The sequence below is a fragment of the Fukomys damarensis genome, unplaced genomic scaffold, assembly GCF_012274545.1.
Source record: "Fukomys damarensis isolate Sample0158 unplaced genomic scaffold, DMR_v1.0_HiC HiC_scaffold_36, whole genome shotgun sequence".
Lineage (NCBI taxonomy): Eukaryota > Metazoa > Chordata > Mammalia > Rodentia > Bathyergidae > Fukomys > Fukomys damarensis.
In genome coordinates this window covers 26,041,808-26,066,160 of record NW_022900948.1, presented here as the reverse complement: position 1 = coordinate 26,066,160, position 24,353 = coordinate 26,041,808, and the positions used below count along the sequence as shown (strand labels likewise).

At 37.2% G+C, this 24,353-nt stretch overlaps 1 protein-coding gene across 3 annotated transcripts in view; it reads left to right on the top strand.

Annotated features, from left to right (window-relative positions):
• The window catches only part of Tmem245 (transmembrane protein 245), a 98,746-nt gene that overhangs the window by 21,795 nt on the left and 52,598 nt on the right, over positions 1–24,353 (top strand). For 2 of the 3 annotated variants that reach the window (XM_010639291.2, XM_033758972.1), the window contains exons 4-7: positions 1,710–1,826; positions 4,202–4,438; positions 6,985–7,154; positions 13,877–13,981. In XM_010639291.2, coding sequence (XP_010637593.1) covers positions 1,710–1,826; positions 4,202–4,438; positions 6,985–7,154; positions 13,877–13,981 — 629 coding nt within the window. Of the gene's footprint in view, positions 1–1,709; positions 1,827–4,201; positions 4,439–6,984; positions 7,155–8,288; positions 8,313–13,876; positions 13,982–24,353 lie in introns of all 3 variants that reach the window. The other variant, XM_010639290.2, reaches the window with a different exon arrangement.

Genomic DNA, 24,353 nt, shown 5'->3' with positions numbered 1-24,353 from the left:
AAATACCAAGTCCTTTATAAAATCCTAGTTTGTTGACATACTTTTTTATGGTTCTTTAATTCTTATTTGTCTCTTTCATGAGTTTCTAGAGGGCTGGCTCTTTGTCTTTGTCCCCAGCATGCAGTACAGTGTGTGATGAATACATGTAACATGATAGACACTGTCCTTCTCTGTCGGTCTTTGCTCCATTATTTGTATCTCCTAAGGACCTTGGATATGCAGACTGGAAAATAAAGTCCCAATCCAGATACGTGGCTTGTGCTTTCTTCCCAGACTGTGAGTTTGAATTTCTCTTCTATTGCCTCACAGTAAACTTCTTTCCGGTCACAAGAACATTTTTGGTGGATGGAAAGAGTACGATTGAGCTAGGTGAGCGTTCTTGATCTGAACAATTGTATCTACCAAAGAGCTGTCTCAGGTCCTGGCTTGTTTATCTCTGATAGGTGACCAGCCTTGAATTTCTTGGGCATGCAGAGTTAATTTGGAGCTAAAATGTATCGCCTTTCTGCAGTGTTGTGGCTCTTTTCACTTGCTTGGCAGAATTGTATGTTGTCACACCTAGTATTGGAGTACCAAAAATAAGGTCCCAGCTGTATGAATGTGGGTATATGGTTTGGTGACTGGGAATGGCCAGGGCTTTTAAGTTGTGGACAGTAAAATCTAGTGTAGCTGGTGTAAATATGAGGTATTGGTTACCATTTAGGAATTTTGCAGGTACAGTTGTTGGAAAGATCAGACAACTAGGCTTGGTTCTGATACAGGCAGAAACAGTGCAGCTAGGAGAAATGTTCAGTGATACCAAAGGGCAGAGGGTCATGACTTGCTGCTTTCTGTGAGTTAGAAATTGGGACTCTGGGACTTACAGGTTGCTACAGAAAAACCGTATGCCCCCATGACTGATGTGAGAGCTGTGCGACTTTCAAAGTATAGTGTGATATGCAGTCATCCAAGTCTTGCATAGGTGGACTTGCTTGATACAAACTACGTTACATGTGAGACTTTTGCTGCAAGGGAGTCTAAACAATACAGTTTCCAGCCTCTCGTGTGCAAGTAAACCTACTAGAACCCAGTATTGTGTGAGTTAGTCTACTCATATCTGCTATAGCAGGTCAAAGACCGATCATTCCAAATCAACTTCACTTGTCAGAAAATGTTTTCCTTGAATTGAACACAAACGATTAAGCTTGGTACTATGTATTAGAACTTAAGATAGAACATACAACGTGAAACGGAGTCATAATGTTCTTTATTTTCAAGAATTTCCATGTTCATTTATGGAATGTGATAATCACAAACACCAGATGTGGGCTGTTTCATGCTGAACTAGAATCTAGTGATACAATGCAGAGTAATAGGAGCTCTCATTATTCTCAACAAAAGTGTACATTAAAATCAACTTGTAAAGTTAAAAAAATACAAGCCTTGAACTTTAGATTTGTACATCTGGTATCCATCACACTTTGCAGCATTAAGTTCCCAAATGAAGAAGACCCACAAAAAGTCTTGGGACTTATATTTTTGGCAGACTTTTCTGCTGATTGTCAAGCATTTTTCTTCAATGAAGAACCCCTGGTCCAGTGGTCAGAAATAAGCATTTTTATTCTATTGCTCTTGAAAGCTTAGGATTGTGTTATATTTGCAATAGTGTAGTACTTCCTGCTCTATTCACTTGCTTTAAAAAGTTTTTTAAATGTGTGCTTCTTTTACAGGGGCAGAATTACCAGGGCAAGTAATCTCCATGGCAGCTTCTACTCTAGCAAACTTGGCCATCTCCATCACGGGGTATGAGTCAGGCAGTGAAGACCAGACCTCCCCTCAGCCTACAGGTGACTCATATCATGAATGCATTTAGAGTTGTTTTGGAAGATGAGTTATAAAGACTAGAGAATTGAGAAGGGTGCTAACATCATAAAATGCTGCATAGTCTTGCTGGCCCTTCATTTTTTTTCTCCAGTACTGTTTTTGTACCTTTTCCCCTCATCTTTGATTTCTTCATACATTTACTTTCTTGGGTTTCTTATCTTGGCTCTTTCCCTTTCCTCTTTTAAAAATTCTTTAAAATTTCTTTTTATTATTTTTCTTTTTCTATCTTTCTTTTTTTTTTTTTTTTTTTGGTACCAGGGATTGAACTCAGCCTTGCACTTGCGAGGCAGGCAGTGACACCACTGAGCTAAATCCTGGCCCCACATACTATTTTTCTTTTCCACAGTCTCCTTCCCATTTTAAGCTTTCCTTATCTTCATTTCTTATTTTCCATTTCTTCTATAACTGTTGGCTCCCCTTTCTTGTTTCATTTTGTCTCTTCAAGTAGCTTTTTCTTTTCCTCTCTACCCTTCTTTTTGTAAGGGAAAGGCTGCCTTTCCTCCCATTTTTGGTTATTTCTCTGATGTTTTTTCTCCTATTTCCTCTGAAAGTTTGACTGCATGCCTCATACAGTATATATTGACAGTTTCCATAAAAGAGACTCCTTTAGTTGTGTTGTCCTGGCTTTTGGAGTTGCAGGCTCCTTTGAGATGCATCTGGTAGATTTATAACAACTTTAGAGTCAAAACAACTTCTCACAGAGTTTAAGAAATGTGCATGACCATCTTGGACAATGCTGAGATATCCATTGGTTTCAGAGGTATTTGGGGTTAGGGAATATTTATAAAGAGCCCTTCTTAAAGAGTTGACTTAGATATGTCCTAAAGGAGGGGATATCTAGGAGGAAGAAAGGCATGGGAATAGTAGGACCACTTCTATTTCTTGCATATTGAATCATGTTTCAAAAATGGAAAGAGGAATGGGGATTTAGCTCTGGTTCCACTGCCTGCCTTGCAAGCACAAGGACCCAAGTTCAATCTCCAGTACCAAAAAAAAAAAAAGGGAAAGAATATGATGTTTAGGTAATGGAGTTATTCTTATAAATATCTGCCACACCCACCCATGTGGAGTTTCCATATTAGAAAGATACTCAGCAAAATAAAAAAAGCATGTTATGACTAGCTTGATCTTTATTTCCAAACGTCCAGATGGAATGTTAGTTCTAGTGTGATGAGCTGACTTACCAGTATGCAAGGTGGTATCTCAGCAGTAAAAATTTACTCCCAGATAAACATTTAACCTTAAAAGAAACATTAAGGAATTCATGATATAGCACACAGTGAGCTACTGTGGGCTGCTTATGAAAAATAAAGTCATTCATTCAACAGCTTTTTAGTGTTTGGAAACATTCTGTGTGCTAGGAATTCAGTGGAGGGAGAACAAGACAAAGTTTTACCTTGGCTCTCGAGCTGACTTTCTTCTGAAAGGAGAGAGTGAAAAAGGCTAAGTAGAACATGATACAGCTCTGAAACTACGTGCAAGACAGGAGCAAATAGTCCTCCAAGTTGGGATTATTTGTATTCATTTCTTTTCTCCTTTTTCTAGACTTTCTGAAATAGGATATAATTTTGTAATTATTTGAATGGAAGCCAAAATGCAAGCTTTAGGATCTTAAAAATTCCCATTGTCAAGGTATATGTAGAGTAATACTATCTTAAGAGTCACATGATTTCTGATGCATATGGTATGGCTTGTCAAAACTAGAAAGTAGAAATAATAGAACACTGTACTGAATCGTAACAAAATTGTTGCATTATTAGGAAACAGAAAAATATGAAAATATACCTAATATGTAAATATACCTAATATATACCTAAAATTCTGATAAAAGAGGAAGAGAGCTAGGAATATAGCTCATGGTAGAGTACTTGTCTAGTATGTGTGCAGCCCCGATAGCTAGCACCACAAAAACAAACAGAAAAAAGAAAAAATTCTTCAGTAGAGAAATTCTGGTATACATGTTTGTTGCTTTATATATTTTGCATAATTTTTATGGCTAGTTATGGTTCTTAGCTACTTTTTGTCTTATTTTGTTAAATGTGTGTATACTAGTCACAGAAAACTTGAACAGTATGAAGTGTAAAAGTGAAGCATTCTGTCTCCCAACACTGTACCCACAAACTTAATTTTTCTAGATTTAAGCGCTGTCAGTGATATACCCACAAGTTTTTCAATGTAGATACAAAAATTTTTGTCTTTTAACCTAATATAATGTTACGCATTTACTATCAGGATACATTTGAAAGGCTTAAAGTAGGGTAGCCTAATCAGCTGTTCTGTATTACTGTTTCCTAATGTGGACTGATATGGTATGTGTTTTTTTAATTTTACTTTTCAGAAACCACAGACAAGAGAGAATCCCCTCCGACACTGTCCACTTCTTCATCCTCCTCCCCTTCCTCCCCTTCCTCCCCTTCACCTACTCTGGGCAGACAAAGGCCTGAGATTGGAACATCATTTCTGAGAAAGAAGAAAACCAGCGACATCTACTTTGTGTGCCTCGTCTGGGCCATCATTGTTGTCCAGATCTGGTTGAACCTGTGGATTGTGCAGTTGCTGCCTGTACCGATTGCAGGTCATTGTCTGGTTTAATTTGGATCTTGTCTTCAAAGAATTTTTCAATTTTTACTTTTAGATTTTAGTATTTGAATTTTACATCATTCTTAATAGAAAAATTGTATGCTTGAAAAACATTCTGGAGATTTTATTACTTTGATAATTCTTTAATATTTTACTTTTCAGCTGGGTGTGGTAAAACTTGCCTGCATTCCCAGCACTTTGGGAGGCTGAGGCAGAGGGAACCCACCCAAGTTTGAGCCCAACCAGGGCAGCTTAGTGAGATACTATCTCAAAATAAAAAATACTAAAAAAAAGGGCTAGAGATACAGCTCAGCGTGATGGGTTCAATCTCCAATACAGAAAAAAAGAAATCACTTTTCAGCTTGAAAATATTTAGCCTCTTATAATTTCATGTGAATTTGAGGTTGTTAGCTCTATATAAAGTTGACTGCCCCTCGTCCGTGATTCTGTAGTGGAGAATGTTTTCAGTACGGTATAGGTTTTGAGGTTTATGGTGGAATTTTGAGAGCTGCTCTTGTGAGATACACCTTTTACATTGCATTTTTGATCCAAAGGAAATGAAAGCTTTGGGATATGTGTATGGAAAAATCTTGAATTTTGTTTGTCAGAACAATTAAATTATATACATACATGCACACATACAGATGTACATATGTAGAACCTGTGTGATATCAAGGGAATCATGATTTTCCATAACTCATTCAGTCGACTCCTGTTTGTACCATAATACTGTACCGTGGCCTCTTAAGGCTCCCTCTGTTGTGTTGAGTTTTGCAGAAGCTATTTTCTAAGGGTGACAAGAGTGAGGACTTTCTTTGACTCTGGTGCATTATAGAAGCACTTGTTTTTAATACTTTCCTGGTTATTTGTACTTTCCTCATATTGCAGTCAAGTCTATGCCAAATATATCACATCTTTAGTGGAGACTGTAAATTCTGCCATCTATGTACCTCCTAAATTTACTAGTCCTAATCACTTATGTCAGGAATTTTCATTATTAAAACAGATTTTGATTTCTTTGGAGACCTGTTTTCTATTACATGAACAAGTCTAAACTTATTTGCTTATTCTAGATCATTAGTTTTCACCACTGACTAGTCTGATTGAATTGGCCAGTTAATTAAATAGCTATTATTTTAAACTTTTATTTTGACTGGAGCACTGTATAGTGCTCAGGGAACATACAGTGTAAACGGTCAAAGTTTGTATCTGCCCCTTATGTCCCCATACAGAACTTCTGGTAGGCACTTGGAACAAGACAGAGTAATTAAGCAAATCACAGAAAACATTATGGCCATACTTCTGTTAAGGAGTTTATAGAAATGCTTAAATTCTTCTGGATTGGTTTCGCCTAATGTTTTCTTTTTGACAAATCACGTGCTGGTTTCTGTTATAACTCACTTTTCCTTGAAGTTTGTTAGTGGGAGTTACAGTTTTCCTAGTGTTATCATAACCACTGGTCAACAAAAGAATTGGAGATAGGTTTGGGTGGGGAGGTTTATAAACAAGTTTGGACCCTCAAAAGTTTTCTGTAGCCTTTAATACCATGGGCTTCAATAGCAAGAGCCTTTTTAGGGATTTAAAAGTGAAAAAATTATTTAACTGGTATGTAATACTGAGTTCTTGGTTAAAAATAGTAAACTGAAGTAAACCTGAAGATTATAAGTACAGGGCTAAGGACACAAATCCCTGAAGTTAGGGATATTATAGTGGATGGGAGCAGTTATTATGGTCCAGACTCCAAATAGATCAGTAACACTTCCTCTGGCTCCTCCACCTCAGTGGTCCTTAATAGGACTCTCAAGTCTTGCTTGAAGAGCCACCATAGCTGCTCACCTCCAGGGGGAGACATCTTCACTGTGGTTTTATAAGGTCCCCGCTGGCATTGTGCAGTGCACATCCTCAGGGCCACTTGGAGCAGCCCTGTTGTGCTTTGCTGGCTTCTCTGCATAACTGGTGTCTGTTCAGACTGACAGAAATATGAAGGGAAGCAATGAGAACACAGCTGAAAATGTGGTATCCTTACTTTTCAAATCATGATGTGGAATGGAATACCTTAGACCCTTCTGACCACTACATGTCAGATATCTAAAGAAAAGAACAAAATTTGGGAAAAACGGCTGTAATAGGCAAGGAGAAGAGGAAATGCCAAGGGTTAGTGTTCTTTATTCAGGAAGGGGGAAGGTTTGAGGGCCTTGTAGTCATTGAAATCGCCATGTTGTGAGCATCTTATGTGGGCTGTAAAGCAACCCCTGCCTGCTGCAGGCATCCATGTTCCACAGAGAAGACAGTAGATGGGTAGTGGGCATTGTGGGAAAAGTTAGTAGGCTGATTTCATCTGTTCGGAACACCTTGAGCTCCTCCCCCTCCCTTTGTAACACTATTCTTTAATACTGTTTTTACTATTTTGCCAAGGAAATTAAGGAACCTTTTTATGTTATGCTTTTCTAATCTGTATTTTTTTTCTGTGTATACAGTGTGTGTATATATAATCTATAAGCATAGATATATAACTGTGTATTTTTTCAATCCTCTTTATAGTGTGGATAATCAAAAAGCTTGTTATTCACTTTGGAGTTGTGGACTTCTTGGAGAAACGCTGCCATGTATGGTGGCAGGTCATCGAGTGCTTCCTGAAGGAGCGGCAAGAGGCTTTAGCACCATGGCCAATCATTGGGCTTGGGAAATTCTTATTAAAAATTGACAGCAAGGTATTGTAGTTTTTTTGTTTTGTTTTCATATTTTTTAGAGGTTGAGCTGCTTTAACAATTTATGTGGTTTGAAATGTTCCGTTCCATGGTAAATCGTGTTTGGTTTTTGTCTGTTGAAATATTTACTATCTAATTTTATGATGAAATTTTGAAGTTAGAATTATGGTCCATGTAGCATCGAATGAATTCAGCTTAAATAAGTATTGTGTGTTTTTCCTCTTAAAAATGGGAAAAAACTATCTTATAGAGCACTTACTTGGACTCCTTGTTTTTATTGGGATCAAACTAAAATCCAGAAAGGTTAAATGACTTGCCTAAAATTTTGTAACTAGGGGGTGAGTGAATATTTTTGGAGTAATTTCTCTTTGTCAGAGACTGTGCTAAGTCTGTGATACAATCAGATGAATCACAGAAACAAAGTAAAGAAGCTCCATTTAGTGGACAGGCAGCAGTTCATAAAAACTCAGATGCTCGGTGGTGTTCAGCTGCTTACTAGCCATCTTTGAACAGGTATTATGACTTTTCTGTGCCTTGGTTTCCTTATCAGTAAAGTGAGTGTAATGGCACCTACCTCATAGAATAATGGTGAGAATTAAATGAGTTATTGTATGTAACATCCCTGTATTAGTTCCTGGCCCTCAGTAAGCCCTGGATAAGTGTTAACAGTTAGAATTCATGTAGGAAAATTATATAGGATAAAGTGGTACATTAAGCAGGAAATGACTGATGGATAAGGTAGTGAGTGATAAAGGGGATTTTGTCGAGGAAGTGGTGCCCAGGCAAGGCACAGGGAGGAGCTTATGAGGGAGGCATGGCAAGAAGATCAGGAGATGGGCAGTGCAGTGGCAGAAACACTAAGCTTGTGGACATTCAGTTTATTTTATGTATTTTTAATTTTCTGGATCACCAGAAAAGCTTGTGGTTATTATCATTTCAATCATTGTTTGTCCTAAAGAAGCACTAGATTATCTTGATTTAAAAATTTTGTTAATGCTTTATGGTTTTCTCCCTCATTTTTCCTGACAGTTTCCTTCTCATGCTCTCAGTGACTTTCTTTTCTTTTCATACTATTATTGCATTCTCTAATGATATTCCACTGTTCTTATCTTCTCTTTCTTACCCCCTGTCCTCAAGCTCTGGCACTGGCTAAATAAGAAGGTAAATGAGCACACGGATGTTTGGTTTTTACTACTGAATTCTCTAACCTATTTCCCCCTCCCCCCAGATCTCCCTCCTTACTGTGTGTTTTCATATGTCAAACTAAACTTTTGTTTTTAAAGTTCTAATGATAAGCTATGGAAGGTTGTGAAATACAAATACCGAATACCATCATAGTATAATTGGCCAATCCTCAACAGAGGCTGTTTAGGATACAAATGATATCATTGTTCAAGGGTTTGTGAGTTCTGTCTCATAACCTTTCTGTTCACTGTAAATTATTTCCATGCCTTTTCGGCTCTGTAAGGAGGCTAATAATTTCGTTTGATGTGTGAAATCACATTAGTGATAGTTGCTGGAAAGAGAAAACTCTTTATTCCTACCTTTTGTATAAATGACACAGAAACTTAAAAAAAGTGACAAATGTGTGAAATATTTGTGCAATTCCCTTTGTTTGTATCTCTCTTTCTAAGGTGACTTTTTTTTTTGGGGACCGGGGATTGAACTCCGGTCCTTGCGCTTGCAAGGCAGGCCACCGAACCGCTGAGCTAAATCCCAGCCCTGTATCTCTCTTTATAAAAATAAGTTTATTGCAGAATTTTATTTTTAACTTAAAGATTGTAGCTGTGCTTGTGACATCCAATTTCATGTGTTTCTCAAGTCTGTGGTAACTGCTTCCCATAATTGGCATGGGATTGTTGTAGTTACATTTCAAAAAACTATAGGAAGGCTACACCAGATACATTAGGAATGATATATACCTTTGGCATAAAGTCTACATATAGTAGTGTTTGAAGTAATGTCAGTAAATCCTTAGGATAGAAGAGGTGACGTAATTTATATGTTTTGTACTTCAGTATAATAAAACTGTAAAAGACTTCAGTGAAAATGTAACAGTCCTTCAGAAAGATGTAACTTTTTAAAAAAAATATATACTAGAGACTGAATCCAGGATCTTTGCACTTAGCTATATTCCTAGCCCTTTTTTATGTTTTATTTTGAGACAAAGTCTTGCTGAGTTGCCCAGACTGGGCTCAAACTTGGGTTCTTCCTGTCTTAGCCACCCAAATGGTGGTGTGTACCACCATTCCTGGGAAAATATGCAAATCAGAATCAGACTTTTTTTTCTTTTTGGAGACAGGGTCTCCAAAAAGTAGTTCAGGCTGGCCTTGAATTTGCAGTGATTCTCCTTTGCTTCCTGAGTGCTGGAATTACAAGTGTGTGCCACCACATCCAGCAAGAATCATACCCTTGAATGTAGAGATTAGGATTCTCCCTCCCTCCCTCCCTCCTTCCTCCCTCCCCCTCTTTCTTTCTGTTAAAATGGAGGAAAGGGGAGGCTTGGAGATGGGAGATGCTTGAAGTTAAAATTTTGAGTTGAAAATAAGCAGTGTGTAAAATCTAGCACTCTATACTGTTTCTGCATCCCAAATACACATGGTTGTGTATATACTTCCCTTCCCTATAGGACTAGTATGAGTAAATGAATTTAATCTTTGACAAATGATGTGTAACCATAAGTCACATATTCTTACTTAGATCAAAGTAGATGATTCTGTAAATTTCTCCAATTGGTGTGTTTTGAAATGAAATTGTACTCAAAAGAGGACTAAATGAATTAGATAACATAATTTGTGGGCCTAATTCAAAGCTGAATAATTGAGATAATTTAATATTCCTAAAGGATCAGATAACTTTTTTCTTTATAATTTTGTGAAGCATACATAAAACATTAGTTTAGGGTAAGAGTAACTGCTTGAAATTTTGAGTATGTGTTTCAGGAAAGCATAAAAATAAGTTGAGAACTGTTTTATTACATTAAATCCAGGGTAAAAAAATTGCAACATTGGTTAATTTACATTGGTTATGTAAAACATTCAAGTGGAGTGAATTAGCAAATCTGTCACAAGAAGAGAAGGTATGAGAGTATTCATCTTATGTTTCATTGAAATATAATGCTTCTCAGGCCTTATTTTATTTATTATGACTATTTGTGCTAAGACTCAACTAGATTTTGGTTAAAAAAATAACCCCCTATGGGCCAGAGATTTAGCTCAGTGGCACTGTGCCTACCTTGCAAGTGCAAGGTCCTGAGTTTGATCCCCAGTTCTGCAAAAAAAACCAACAACAACAAAAAAAGACAAACAACAACAAAAAACCCGAAAAAACCAAAACAACATCAACAACAAAAAACCAAAACAACAACAACAAAAATGTAATATGAAAAACTTTAGGCCCGGAATAGTAAACTAGAAGAGAAACTCAGTAGTGTAATGATACTTTCTTTTTGTTTTTTGAGGTGAGGGTCTTACTTTGTTGTTTAGGCTGGCCTTAAACTTGGTATCCTCCAGTGTCATCATCCTTCCAAGTATCTGTGCTTACAGGCAGTGCCACTGTGCCTAATATGCAGCTTGAATGAGTGATGCTTTTTTAATAGCTTGATGAGAGAATTTGTTCAGTTTAGGAGTTTTATCCTGACTTTGGTTATAATTATAAATTTACAGACATTTCTATACTTAAAGAAAAAATGTATGCCCTTCATTCACATTGGGAAATTTTAGCATGTTGTTTTAAAATTACTCCTTTTTTTCTTTTTTTTCTTTTAAAAAAGAAAACAACCTGGAAAGACTAGGGGATTTGCTAGAGACCATGTGCAGTTTCCGCAAGCCAGGTAGTGGCAGCGGGTAGTTTGGTTTCTTGCGCAAAGCAGAACATGGGGCAGCCTCCTGGGTGACATCTCTGGAATTTTTGAGAAATTCTTTTCTCTGGTCACTTTCTCTGTGTCTTTCTCCATGTTTCTGAGTTTCTGTTTCTTGGTACTGTTACATTCATTCTTTCGGAGGTTTGATTCTTTTCTTCTTCCTAAGTTTCTTCTGTTTTATCTTCTCTGTTGGTCCTTAGTTTAATGTATCCTCCAGTCTTTTTTCTCTTCTCTTGACTTTCTCTGTTCCCTTTTATTCTTTTGATTTTTGTTTATTGGTTTTGAGGATTGAACACAGGATCTTGGGCATGCTAGGCAAGTGCTCCAACACTGAGCAGTATTCCACAGCCATTTTTATTTTGTTTTGACATCTTACTAAATTGCCCAGGCTGGCCTCAGACTTGAGAGATCTTTTTTGCCTCCTCCTCCCAAGGAGCTGGATTATAGGTGTAGGATACACCACTTCTCATTCTTTTTTATTCTTGAATAGATTTTTGTCCACATTTTAATCTTTTATTGTCTCCCTTCTCACCCTGTTCTTAGCTTATTTTTTAGCTACCCACAATGTGGGTTAAAAAAAATAACTTTTTAGCTTATGCACTGAATATCTTAAGTGATTTTAATTTTTAATGAGACATGTGACTCTTACTGTTAACCCTTGATACTACAGCCCCTGGATATACAGCAGGTTAGACTGATAAAGGGTGTCCAGTACCCTAAGCAAGTATGTCATACATAATTAGGGACAAAATAGGATTTGGGAGGAAATTCTGTCCTAGTTTGAGAATAAAGTTTCATTATTTCATGTTAATGTACACAACATGCTTTTGGGTATTCCCTGTTTATATATTAAAATTACCCAGAGGTAAAGTTAGATCTACATACTTTGTAAATAGAGCACCATTTTCATTTAAAAATATATTTCAGGATATGACTTTTTTAAAGCCAACAACAAAAACCATAACCTCTTATGTTATTTTCAGAAATAAATTTTTATTTGTGGATACAAATCTAGTCTTAATTCTGAAATACCTTTATGCTTGCTTATTTAAATGTATAGTATTAACTGAATGCTTACTGTGTGCCAGATACAGTTAGGTTCTGGAAATACAAAGAGGAATGATGCCACTCCAGCTGTTTCCTCAGGAAGAGCTCTCCAAAACCAGATGTTTAGCTGGTTTCCTATTGTGAAAATTTTCATTTCATTGATTTTAGAAATATCTTCAAAAATAAAATGTCTGACCTTCCATATCTTAGAAATCTGTTATTCCTTTATTTAATCTCTTCATTGTCTTTGATGCTTTGGTAGCATGTACTGAAAATTAACTCTTCCCTTTGCTCTAATTGTCAAGATTACAGGTAAACTTATCATTTTTCTGTGCCATTGGTTTCTTAGTGACATTGTCCTTCATGAAAGATAAGTGGGACAATGGACTGATAAACATTGAATGGAAAATAAATGTTTTTGAAATCATGGTGGTTTTAAAAAAACAAATATTCTTTTATCTTAGATGTTTAGCTCACTACTTGGAGAACACAATTTAGATTTAAATTAAGAATAACTTTGAAGGGCTGGGGATTAGTGGTGCTGCCACCTGCCTTGCAAGTGCAAGGACCTGAGTTCTATCCCCAGTACAAAAAAAGTATAACTTTGCAGTGCTGTAGCTCGTGTTGGGAATGATATGGTGCAATGTGGTCTCTTAGCAACTATTCATTTCTTTAAGTATAGTTTCAAAATACTAGATGCTTTACATGGCATAGACATCTATCGGAATTACTATATATTGTGAAAACAAAGTTGTTTCAAATGTAGGATTATTGTGGTTGTGAAAGATGAAGGAAGGTACAGTCAGGATAGAATATCACATAGCATATAGGGATAGTATAGCTTTAATTATTGATTAAGGAACAAGTACCAGATTGGTTAATTTATATTTGCTTAATTACAATTATGTCATGGTACTTATGTTTTCAAAAGAGTAGAAGCTTTAAGTGAGATATCAGACTTTTATAAAAGTTTTATGAAGCTGGGTATGGTGGCTCACTCCTGTAATCCCAGCACTTGGGAGGTTGAGGCAGGAGGATCGCTGTGAGTTCAAGCCCAGCCTGGGCTACCTCTAGTGAGTTCCAGGTCAGTCTCAAATACATAGTGAGACCCTGTCTCAAAAAACAAAAAAAAAAGTTTTATGAAATATTTTACATATAATTTGCCTGTCCCCCAGTGTGATAAAACTACCTCAATAATTACCCACTTGAACATCTATCTCCCAGCATCTTGTGTCTTTTCCCAGGTAATAGTTATTCTGAATTTGCTATCATTGCCTTAACATTAAATTTTTATTATTACTCTCTTTTATAACCTTAATGAAATCAAAGGAAAACATTTTGAATGTAATTATTACATATTTTAATTTGCTCCAACTGAATCTGTATAATTTAGAACACACTTGTATTTATGAGATACATGCTCCTTCCAGAGTCATCTGTATTTGCCACTTGAGTACAACTTCATGACATCTTAGGTCAGCTATTGGATTGTCATTATTTTGTATAGAATTTCCAGTGAGTTTTGAAGTATGATTAAAATTGTAGATAGAGAACAGTATGATAATTCAGACATACAGCCTAATTTATTCCCTTAGATATGACAATAATGAACTCTTCATAAAATAACAGCAATAGTTAATAGTATTAGTTAATTTTCTAAAGTTGCTTATGGCTTTTACTGCTTCAAATAGTATGTCAGTTTGCTTTGCAAAGCTGAACATTCTTTTTTGTCTTTGTTATATTTGACTCTGTGCTTGTGCATGTTTATTAAGTTGTACTTTAGGGATAAGTAATTTTCTTTTTCATTTCTGTGCAGATGATCATCTGGTTGGAGAAGATGTTAGATAAAATAATTAGCATTTTCATCATATTTTTGCTAGTAATAGGAACCCTTCTTTTAGCTCTTCTTCTGACTGCAAAGGTAAAGTATAATAATTATTATTCCCATCAATAAATTTGTAATTGTAAATTATAATATAGTAAGTTAACAGAAGCAGCGTGGAAAATTTACTTGGCTTATAAGTATATATAACAAAGTACTTACGATTTGTATGTTACTAATTTTGCCATCCATTTGCCTGATATATCTTTTTAAATCTGTTTTGCATGCATTTTTATTGTCATCAAAATCCTCGGGCAAATGCAGATTAAAAAAAAAGTGAGGTGTTGAACAAATCGCTTTTCTTTTTAATACAGTAATTATGAATTGGTCTCACAATTCTAGATCCAGGTAGTATCCTGTCCACTATATTAGAATTCCCTCCCTCCCTCCCTCCCTTTCTTCTTCTCCCTTTTCTCCCCTGCCTTCTTACCTTCCTTCTTTTGACCAGGTCTCGCTGTGTTGCCCAGACTGGCCCAATAGCCTGTGCTCTAGTTATCTTAATGCCTTAGACTCCTGAGTAGTTCAGACTGTAGGCACATACCCCACCCTTGGTTTTAGAATTTGTTTAGCTCCTTCCCTTCCTTTCTACCTAGTGTTTGTGCTAATATACCATAGGATCTTTATTTCTTGCTTTCCATGTTACATTTTCTGCCCCCACCCTTTTTTTTCTTACTGGGGATTGAACTCAGGACCTTGCACTTGTGAGGCAGGCATGGGTGCCACTGAGCTGAATTCCTGGCCCTTTCTGTCTCCCTTTTAATCTCATCAAAGAAAATAATTCCCCCAAACACAGCTAAAATCTTGTCCCTATAGTGATATGTATCTTTTATTGACTTTAGGTTGGTTGTTTTTAGCAGTACTGGGGATCAAACCTATGGCCTTGCACATTGTAGACAAGCATTCTACCACTGAGCCAAACCCCCAGCCAAATTTCTTTGACTCTTATGATATATTTCAATGTTTTATTTTATCTGAATTCCACTGAACTCCACTTTCGATTTTAGTGTGTTTTCAAAGAGCTGTGAGTGTGTTACATGAAATCATGGATATAAATGTTTTTTGGTAATGTTTTAATCTATATTTTAGTATCAGTTAACAATAAAAAAAGTCTAATATGCTGTAGTTTGGTAAAGAATTACATTGTTTCTGTTCTTTGGTTATCATCAGTCAGGTAGTCACTTATATATGCTACATGGACATTAGGGTCATTGGTTTGTTTTTATCGTATTTTGCCTAAGCCTGCTGTTCAGCAATCTTCTATTCTTGTTTTTAGAGAAACTTTTCACTTCCCTTTCTCCTCCTGCTCTTCTATTTTTCCTTTCTTTGTCCCTTTGCATAAGGTCTTCTTTCACAATTAAGCTCATCTTTCAAGTCCCTTTTCTTCGTTCATCCTATGGCTCAGTGAACTTTTTCTTCCCTGAACTTTGATGACAGGTGTTGCTGAACCATTTCTTTCTTATCTAGGATTAATTCAAACTGAGCTTTTGAGGGAGCCTGGTTTATTCTACCAATAAAGGTATCATTCTCCCAAACACCATGATTGTATTTACTTGAGTGTCTAGTAGATATCTCAAGTGTAACATATCAAAATTGAATTCCAGACCTTCTCTTACTTACCTTTTCTTCTCATAGTTGTCTCATTTTGGCGATAACTCTGTTCTTCTGTTTGTTCAGATGAAAAACCTCAGTCGTCCTTGACTACTCTCTTTGTTTTGTATCCACATCTAGTTTGTCTTAGAAAATCCTTTTGGGGGCTGGGTATTTAGCTCAGTGATTTCACCACCTGCCTCACAAGTGCAGGGTCCCGAGTTTGATCCTCAGTACCAAAAAGCAAGCAAGCAAGCAAGAAAATAAATCTGTTTGGGCTTAGCCTTACTACTATATCCCAGAGCCAAGTTTGGTGGTGCATACCTGTAATCCTAGCACTTGGGAGACTGAGGCAGGAGGATCTCCATGAATTTGAGGCCAGCCTGGGCTACATAGTGAGTTTAAGGACAGTCTGAACTAAAAAGCAAGACTGTTTCAAAAAAACCTCCCAAAACCCCTAATATATCCTGTGATAATTGAGTGAGGATGTTAGGCAATTCGTTTCCATTGGAAATAAGAATAAAACTATTAATTATTAGCCTCAACACTTAAAAGGGACGACTGGAAAATGACCAGCCAGGTAACAACTGGCTTATATTAATCTTACCCTGCTCAGCTTGAGCAGCAAAATCATGCAGATATTCCTGAAGAAGGCGTTTTTCGATGCACCAAAATGTTTAAATTTGGGGTAGTCCTGTTTGTCTGGTTTTGCCCTGATGCCTGGACCCTTGGTGTCATAGCCATGAAGTTATTGCTTAGTCCATTCGGAGGTGCGCAGAGCTCAGAAACTTGTGGGACAGTATCAAACACTCTAATAGGTATAGGTATAATTGGCATCGCAGAGGATGAGAAGAGAAAAAGAAAAAAGTAGAAACAAATATTCCATGAAAGAAATGATTGAAATCTCTCATGTTTGGTGAAGAATATTAATGGATCCAAGAAATTTCATCAAATTCTCAGAATATAAACACACAAAAATAAAAATCCATACCTAGGAATATCTTAGTGCAACTGCTCAAAGCTACAGATAAAGAGAAAATCTTGAAAAAAGAAACCACATCAGACATAAGGGAACAGAAATACAGTTTATATTTTTTCTTACTCAACAGTGAACACCAAAAGACACTGGAGTAACATTTAAAATTATGGAAAAATGAACTTGTCAACCAAGAATTTTATATTCAGTGAAACTATAATTTAAAATTAAATGCAAAATAAAAACATTTCTAGGCAAACTAAAACAGAACTTTTTGATAGCATACCTGCACTGTAAGGCATGCCTAAGGAATTGCTTCAGATCGGAGAGAAGTAATGAAAGGAATAAAGAGCACTTGGTGAGCATGTAGATAAACATAAAAGCTGTGTTTCCCCCTTTCTTATTTTAATTTATTTAAACCCTGTGACTTTAATGAAAAATTATGAGACTTAATTGTGGACTTTATAATATATATGGATGAATTATTCTTATATAGTACATATACCTAGTATACCACAGCACAGAAAAAAGGTTGGAAATTATATTAGTGTGCAGTTGTGAAAATTTTTTGTGGATATAATTTTTTTTTACATACGAAGTTTGGATTTTTTTTGAAATTTCATGTTAGATATCAAACAAAATCTGCTTTCTTCAGATAAAAATATTCTCTCAGATGTCTCCAGATAATAGCTAAGACTCCTTCGATGTCTTACTTTTATTGTCCTTATGAAATGTCCATATGCACTTGATGTCCCTGAGAGCATTTTATCATGTGAAGGACCATACATTATGGTCCACTAACCTCCACTAGTGTGGTCCCTGCCTCCACTAATGAACTTCCCTCGGGAGCCTCCACTACCACTATTGGCGCTGGCCCAGGAAGGCCCGAGTCCCCCATGACCTTGAGAAGCTCAGTCGCCCCACTACTGTTGTAGTTGCCTCGAGGAGTATTCTGGGTGCTCCAGTTGCAGCCTCTTGTTCCCTCCTGATGACCGTAATTCCCTTTTGAAGCAGGTGGTGTAAAAAAACCTATTCTGACTGTGAAAAGCGCCTTGTCCTCCTCAATTGCCTGAAAATATACCATGAGAATAAATCATCTGTGATACTTTGAGTGGCTGATTTAGTAGAGTTATCCCATCTTGGGGGTCCACTTCTTTACTTTCAGCCACAACAGACTATAACCCATGCACAGAAGGTGGTCTACTTGTGTTCTGTTTTCTCTCAAAAATAGCATGGGGTCATATACCCTGTCCAAATCCTCTCCGGCCCCTTCCTCTTGGTGGTGGCACAACATGAGCTTGTTTGGCAGGTTTAATATATTCAGATTTTCCACTTGAAGTTATAAAGGTCTCATGCTTGTGTTTCCCAAGTTTGAATCCTTTAGTAGTCTTGGTTCTCCCTGGAGATGATGGCTGTGATAAAAATGAGTGCTCTAATTCTGAGTGCAGATCAAAGTCACTACAGCATTTTCAGAAAGTTCAGTCAAATCGACCTTTACCAAATCCAGATCTGTACCGATCTCTTCAGCCTGAAATGGAATGAACCACATAGATTTCAACTGATCATCCATGACATCAGCGAGCACATATGCAGTCCAATTGTTAAACAGATTCTGGAGAGATTCCGGAGCAGAAAGCATTGGTTCTACATCCTGGTCATAGAGAGATAAAGGGTCACCTTGATGACTCCAGCATTTGTTTAAGGCCAACTACATTGTCCAACAGAGAATCCAGATTGTCATCATCTTTTGAATGTTCCAAAACAAGCTTCTCTAGTTCAAGGAACAAATTTTCTGGACTTTCTTAGCTTTGTAGAAGCTGTTTAACTCTGCAGCATTAATACTCATTGTCCGTGATGCATGAGCTCTCTCTACTTCCATGAGACCACTGTCATCTCCACAGCATTCTATTGTTTCAGAGTTAAGGATTTGTCTCATAAATTCCAAAAATAAAGATGCAGGTTCTCCCATGTTCTTACTAAATGTGCTGATAACTCATTTCAGTAAGCTATACTGCTGTTTTTTTAAAGAACTTTTTAAGTGAAACAATCCATAATCATGTTCTGCAAGAAATATCATTGTTCTAACACACGTCAGTACACATGATCAGCCCAAGGGGAGTTGTTGCAGGGGACTGGATCACATTACTCATTGCTGGCAAAATCTCTTCTTTGCTTAATACAAATGAACACTTGATGGAATTCAACTTGAGCCATAGCAACTTTGATGAGTTAATCACGAATATTTTTTTGTTAAGAACTAAAGCATCTAAACTGGAAACTACAAAAACTCCTGTTGAGATGTGTTTCTTTCCCTCTTGGCTATCAAGACACCTTTAGTTTCTTGACTTCCCAGCAGAATCTGTTGTAGCTTGACCTGAAAGGGAGTAACATAGAGGATAATGGAATAAAATCATTATGTGAAGCCTTAAAATACCCAGAATGTAAACTACAAAATCTGAGGTTGGAGTCTTGCAACCTAACTGCAGTTTGTTGTGCAAATATATCTAAGGTTCTCATCAAAAGCCAGAACCTGGTATTTTTGAGCTTATTGACCAATAATACACTGGATGAAGGAGTGAAGATATTGTGTGAGGCCTTAGGACACCCAGAATATTACCTAGAGAGACAATAATTAAAAAACTGTGGCCTCACAGAAGCTAATTGTGAGGATCTTTCTTTGGCTCCCACCAACAGTAAGAGACTGACTCATTTATGCTTGTCAATAACAAAGTGGGACATTGTGGAATAAAGCTTTGTAAGTGCTGCCTTGAAACATCCAGAGTTTACTCTACAGAGCCTTGTGCTGAGGTGTTGTTATTTTATTAGCAGTAAATACCTCTCAACTTCTATTCTGCACAAGAGTGAAACTGTCTTCAAGATGATGGAGCAGCCGGGCGTGGTGGTGTACGCCTGTAATCGCAGCATTCAGGAGGCTGAGGCAGGAGGATCACTGTGAGCTCGAGACCAGCCTGGGCTATATAGTGAGTTCCAGGTCAGTCTCAACTACATAGTGAGACCCTGTCTCAAAAAACCAAAAAAAAAAAAAAATGATGGAGCAAATCATCTGTGTAATGTCTTTCAACAGTCAAACTGTAATCTTCAGGACTTGGAGTTGATGGGCTGTGTTCTCATTACTGTATGTTGTCTGGATCTGGCTTTGGCTATTTTGAACAGCCCAAACCTGTTAAGTCTAGACCTTGGGTACCAAGACTTGTGAAATGAAGGAGTGAAAATTCTGTGTGAAGCTCTGAAAAATCCAAACTGTAGCATTTGGAGGCTTGGGCTGGAATACTGTGGTTTGACTTTCCTGTGTTGTGAAGATCTCTTCTCTGTTCTCATCAACCAGAGGCTGGTGAAAATGAACCTAACACAATATCTTGGGCCATGAAGGAATGAGAACTTTATGTTAAGTCTTGAGGTATCCGGAATGTAAGCTACAAGTTCTAGGGTTATGGAAAGATGCATTTGATAAGGAACCCCAGAGGTTGCTTGAAACTGTGAGAGTTAGCAGTCTGAAGTTGGCCATTAATGATTCTTAAAATAATAAAGAATGGTGGTCCTGGCGGTGGTGTTTCTGATTTGAAGAACCTGTATTACTTTAAAAAAATAAAAATTCAGAGTTGCAAGGGAAAAAAATAGCTTGAAGTAAAACGTGGTAAATTAGAAATGTGATAAGGTGGGCATGGTAGTGCATTCTTGTAATCCCAGTGCTCTGGGAGGCTGAGGCAGGATTGCAAGTTCAACCTCAGCCTAGGCAATTTAGTGACTTAGCAAGACCCTGCCTCAGTGAATCAGTCAATTAATATTACTGGAAATGTAGCTCATTGGGAGTCCATCCCCTGTGCAGGAAAAAGAAAAAGTTTGAGGTAAGTTAAATAGCAACCACTAAATTGCTACCGACCGTAGGGGAGCAAAGACTGGATTTCACGAGGAGAACAGGGATCTTCAGAAAGGTGGGAGCAGGTTTGGCGGTGACAGTCAGAAACCACACAGCACTGAGTAGTGAAGGTAGTAGCTGCTGCAATTTTATTTCTAACTCTAGGTGTATATATATTAGTTTCAAGGGCACACCTCAAGAGTGATTTCAGTCACAAGCAGGCATGAGAAAGATAGACAATAGTACTGTAAAAGCTAAGACCACAAGGTCAAAGTAAGACCACACCTATATACAATCACAAAAGCTAAGACCACTAAGTCAAGGTAAGACCACACCTATACGCAGTCAGAAGGGGAAGTTTGTAAAACAATTGACTGGCTTCAGCATGTCACCTTCAGGATCACCTTCAGGACTTCACAGTCCGGGGGCTCAGGGTCAGCACTTTGGCCGCCCGTCCTCTTGTGCCCCAACACCTCCCCATCTCTAGGAACATCTAATTGTTCTTGATCTTTCCTGGGCCCAGAATACAATTCTACAGATAATGAACAAATAGTAATAAAGACAAAATAGAACAGAATTATAAATGAACCCAATGTCCCCAAACTGCAGGCAGAGAGGCCAGCTATTCTCTTCACGGCTGACTTCGCATGCGGTGTGTGCCAAGGACTTCCAGGAGGCTTAACCCCATGGGGACGATACCTCGGGTCTGGTTTCTGCCAGGTGACCGGCATTGTCACGCAGACTCTACTGGAGTGGTCGTGGCACTAAATAATGTAAAGTTTAGAGGAACTAAAATGGTAAAGTAAAAAACAAAATACTTGCTGAACACAAAAGAAGATGTTAAAGGATGGAGAAGAATTGACAGACCTAAAACCAGTCATTTCAGTATATAATGTTATATATGAAACAACTGAACACTCCAGTCAGAAAACAGAAATTGCCAGACTGAATATAAAAATAAAATTGTAAAGTAAATGGTATCTATAAGACACACAAAAGATATAGTGTGATTATATTAATGTCCTACAATACTAGTTCTAAAATATTACTATAGAAAAAGGACTTTTCATAATTATTAATATTGCAGTAGGATAATTATAAATATGTATGCATCTAACATAGCTAGATCTACAGTATATTTCAGACATTCAGAATAAAAAGGAGAAATAGAAAAATGTATGATTAGATATCAATATTACTCTTGTAATAATTGAGAGAATAGAAAATCAGTGAGCATTTAGAAATGTTCATTTTATTTTATTTTATTTTTGGTACCAGGGATCGAACTTGGGTCCTTGTGCTTGCAAGGCAGGCTACAGAACCACTGAGCTCAATCCCCAGCCCCTAGAAACGTTTAAAACAGCGTCATCACCCTCATCTAATTGACAGTTGGAATTACATTCAAGTAAACATGGAAGACTTTACAGGGTAAACAGTATGGTCAAATATTTGGAAGTATTAAAATTGTAGACCATGTTGTCTGATACAAGAGAATTAGAGATTGATCACTACCAGAATTGAGTCAGAGAAATTCCCAAATGCTCAGAAATTAAGCAACTTATAGATAATTTTTTTACCAATGAAGAGTTGCAAGGGAAATCAGAGAGTGTTTTGAAATAGATACAAATGAAGCAGTACATAGCAAAATTTGTAAGATACTTCCAGGGCAGTGCTTAGAAGAGAATTTAAGGCATTACATTATAGAAAAAAAATCAGTGATGCAAATTTCTGCCTAAAGAAGCCAACAAAAAAGAAGCAAATTCAATGTAAATGGAAGGAAATAAAAATCAAGTTCAAATTAGTGAATTTGGAAATGGAGAAAAATAGGAAAACTATTACTAAAATATTTTTGAAAAATATGAATAAAAAATAAATGTTTAGACAGATTGATGGAAAGAAGATGACAATACAAAGGATGAAAGAGGAGACATTACCACATGCCTCCTAGATCTTAAAAGGGTAGTAAAGAAGGCTGGGCTCATGGGACATGCCTGTGATTTCAGCACTTCAGAGGCTGAGGCAGGAGGATTGAGAGTTTGAGGCTAGTCTTGGTTACATACTGAAATCTTTTTTTAAAAAGTGATAGAGTACAGTGTTGTCAACATTATGCCGTCAAATTTGATAATTCTGATTAAATGGAGAGATTTCTTATAACGAAGAAACAGTACAAATGTAAGAAATGGAAAAACTTTTTAATCATATATTTATAGAGCATAATAATTACATTTGTTTGTGGGAATTGGTACATGTGCATGTTGCATCTTGATTAGTTTACTCACCTTTCCCCCTTCCCCAGAACCTCATACCATCTCCAAAAAGTCTACAGATACATTGTTTCCTACCATCTCTCCTTTATTTTGCTTTTTAAATTATTTATATTCTGAGTTTCTCATATAAGGAAAAATTTGTGCTACTTAGCCTTCTGTGTGTAATTTAAGAAATAGAACAGTTGAGTGGTTCTATATCAAGAAAAGAAATTGAATTACTGTCCAAAACTCTTCCTACAAAGAGGAATTCAGGCTCAAATGGTTTCACTGATGCGTTTTGTCAAGTGTCCAGTGTAGACATGTGACCTGTCCTACTCAGCCTTTTTCACAGAGAGGAAGAAGAAGTAGCAGCACTTCCTTGCTCGTTTTGAGGCTCACTGCCCAAACACTAAGGTCAAAAACATCATGGAAAGAAAGCACATCAGTATCTTTTATAAACAGAAACACAAACCCTTAAAAAATGATTATATATATATATGGTGACAAACCAACCACACAAGGTTGATTTCTGGAATGCAAGGTTGAATTAATTCCAAGAGTCAATTAATGTCAGCTGTGTCCCAAGTCTAGTTAGCAACTCTACCACCAGTGCCCTGCTCAACTCTGTCAGTCCCTTGATTGAGCTATTGACGTGTCCTGCTAGCTGATTTCCCTGCTTCACTGTTCTCAACACACCTTCCAATTTTACTTTAAAAATCTAGGTAGCATTATGTCACTTCTAAGCTTAAAGCCAGCCCTCTGTGGCTTCCCAGATCCCACAGAGTGAAAGCCAGATTTTTCATAACCTGTAAGGCCTTGTTTGGTCAGCTTTTTTCAGGCATTCTGTTTGTTACTTATTGTTTCCCCGTTGTGTCTAAAATCAGTTTGTTTTCCTTTTCAAACTGCAGCTGGTGTATAAGTGTGTGCGCTCTCTACTTTCTCTGGGTCCTAAGAGAAATGAAACTGGGTTGGGGTGATAGCATGGGTATCTTGGTGTACCTTGTTAGGATAACTAGACTCTGTTCTGTTCTGGCCATTTGTATGTGGTTTGCACTAGTGTTTATTTTGTCACTTGGGTAAGGTCATACCCATTCCTGAGGAAAAAAAAGATCTTCAATCTTTACATTGTTTCTCCCAGTTCCTTCCACATTCTAGAGCTTTCACTGCACACAGAGGGCAAGAGTCAGTGAAAGATGGAATGGGGTCAGTATGACCCTGTTGGTCCCTTTCCTCTGATTTATCTGTTTCTCCTTTGCTGTGGTTTCCATTCTTCATTCAGAAAAATATCAGGATATGGTTTTCTTTCTGCAGATTCACATGTTACATGTGCATTAAGTATTTGTCAGCTCAGCTGTAAGCTTCTGGGTATGGGAGTCAGTTTAGGGGTGAGCCTTTAGGCCTGTGTGTTGTGCTCTGCAGTGTTTTTGCTTCTTTACTTGATGCTCTGCTCCAAATTGCATCAACTTAATGTTTCTTTTCTTATGTAGATGTAAGTAAACTTTTTTCCATTATGGTTTCTTCCTTTTTTAATCCCTCATTTTGTTGGTTATTGTGGAAGACAAAGTCTAGAGGTACACTTTGAGTTGGGTTTTTTGTACTCACAAATCTTCCTCGGTTGTTTTCTTGTGTGTGTATCTCACCCCGCAGTATGTGAATTCTGGTAGCTCACAGCGTGTTTGTACTGTATGCATATGTCCACACACAGTATATATGTATGTATGTGTA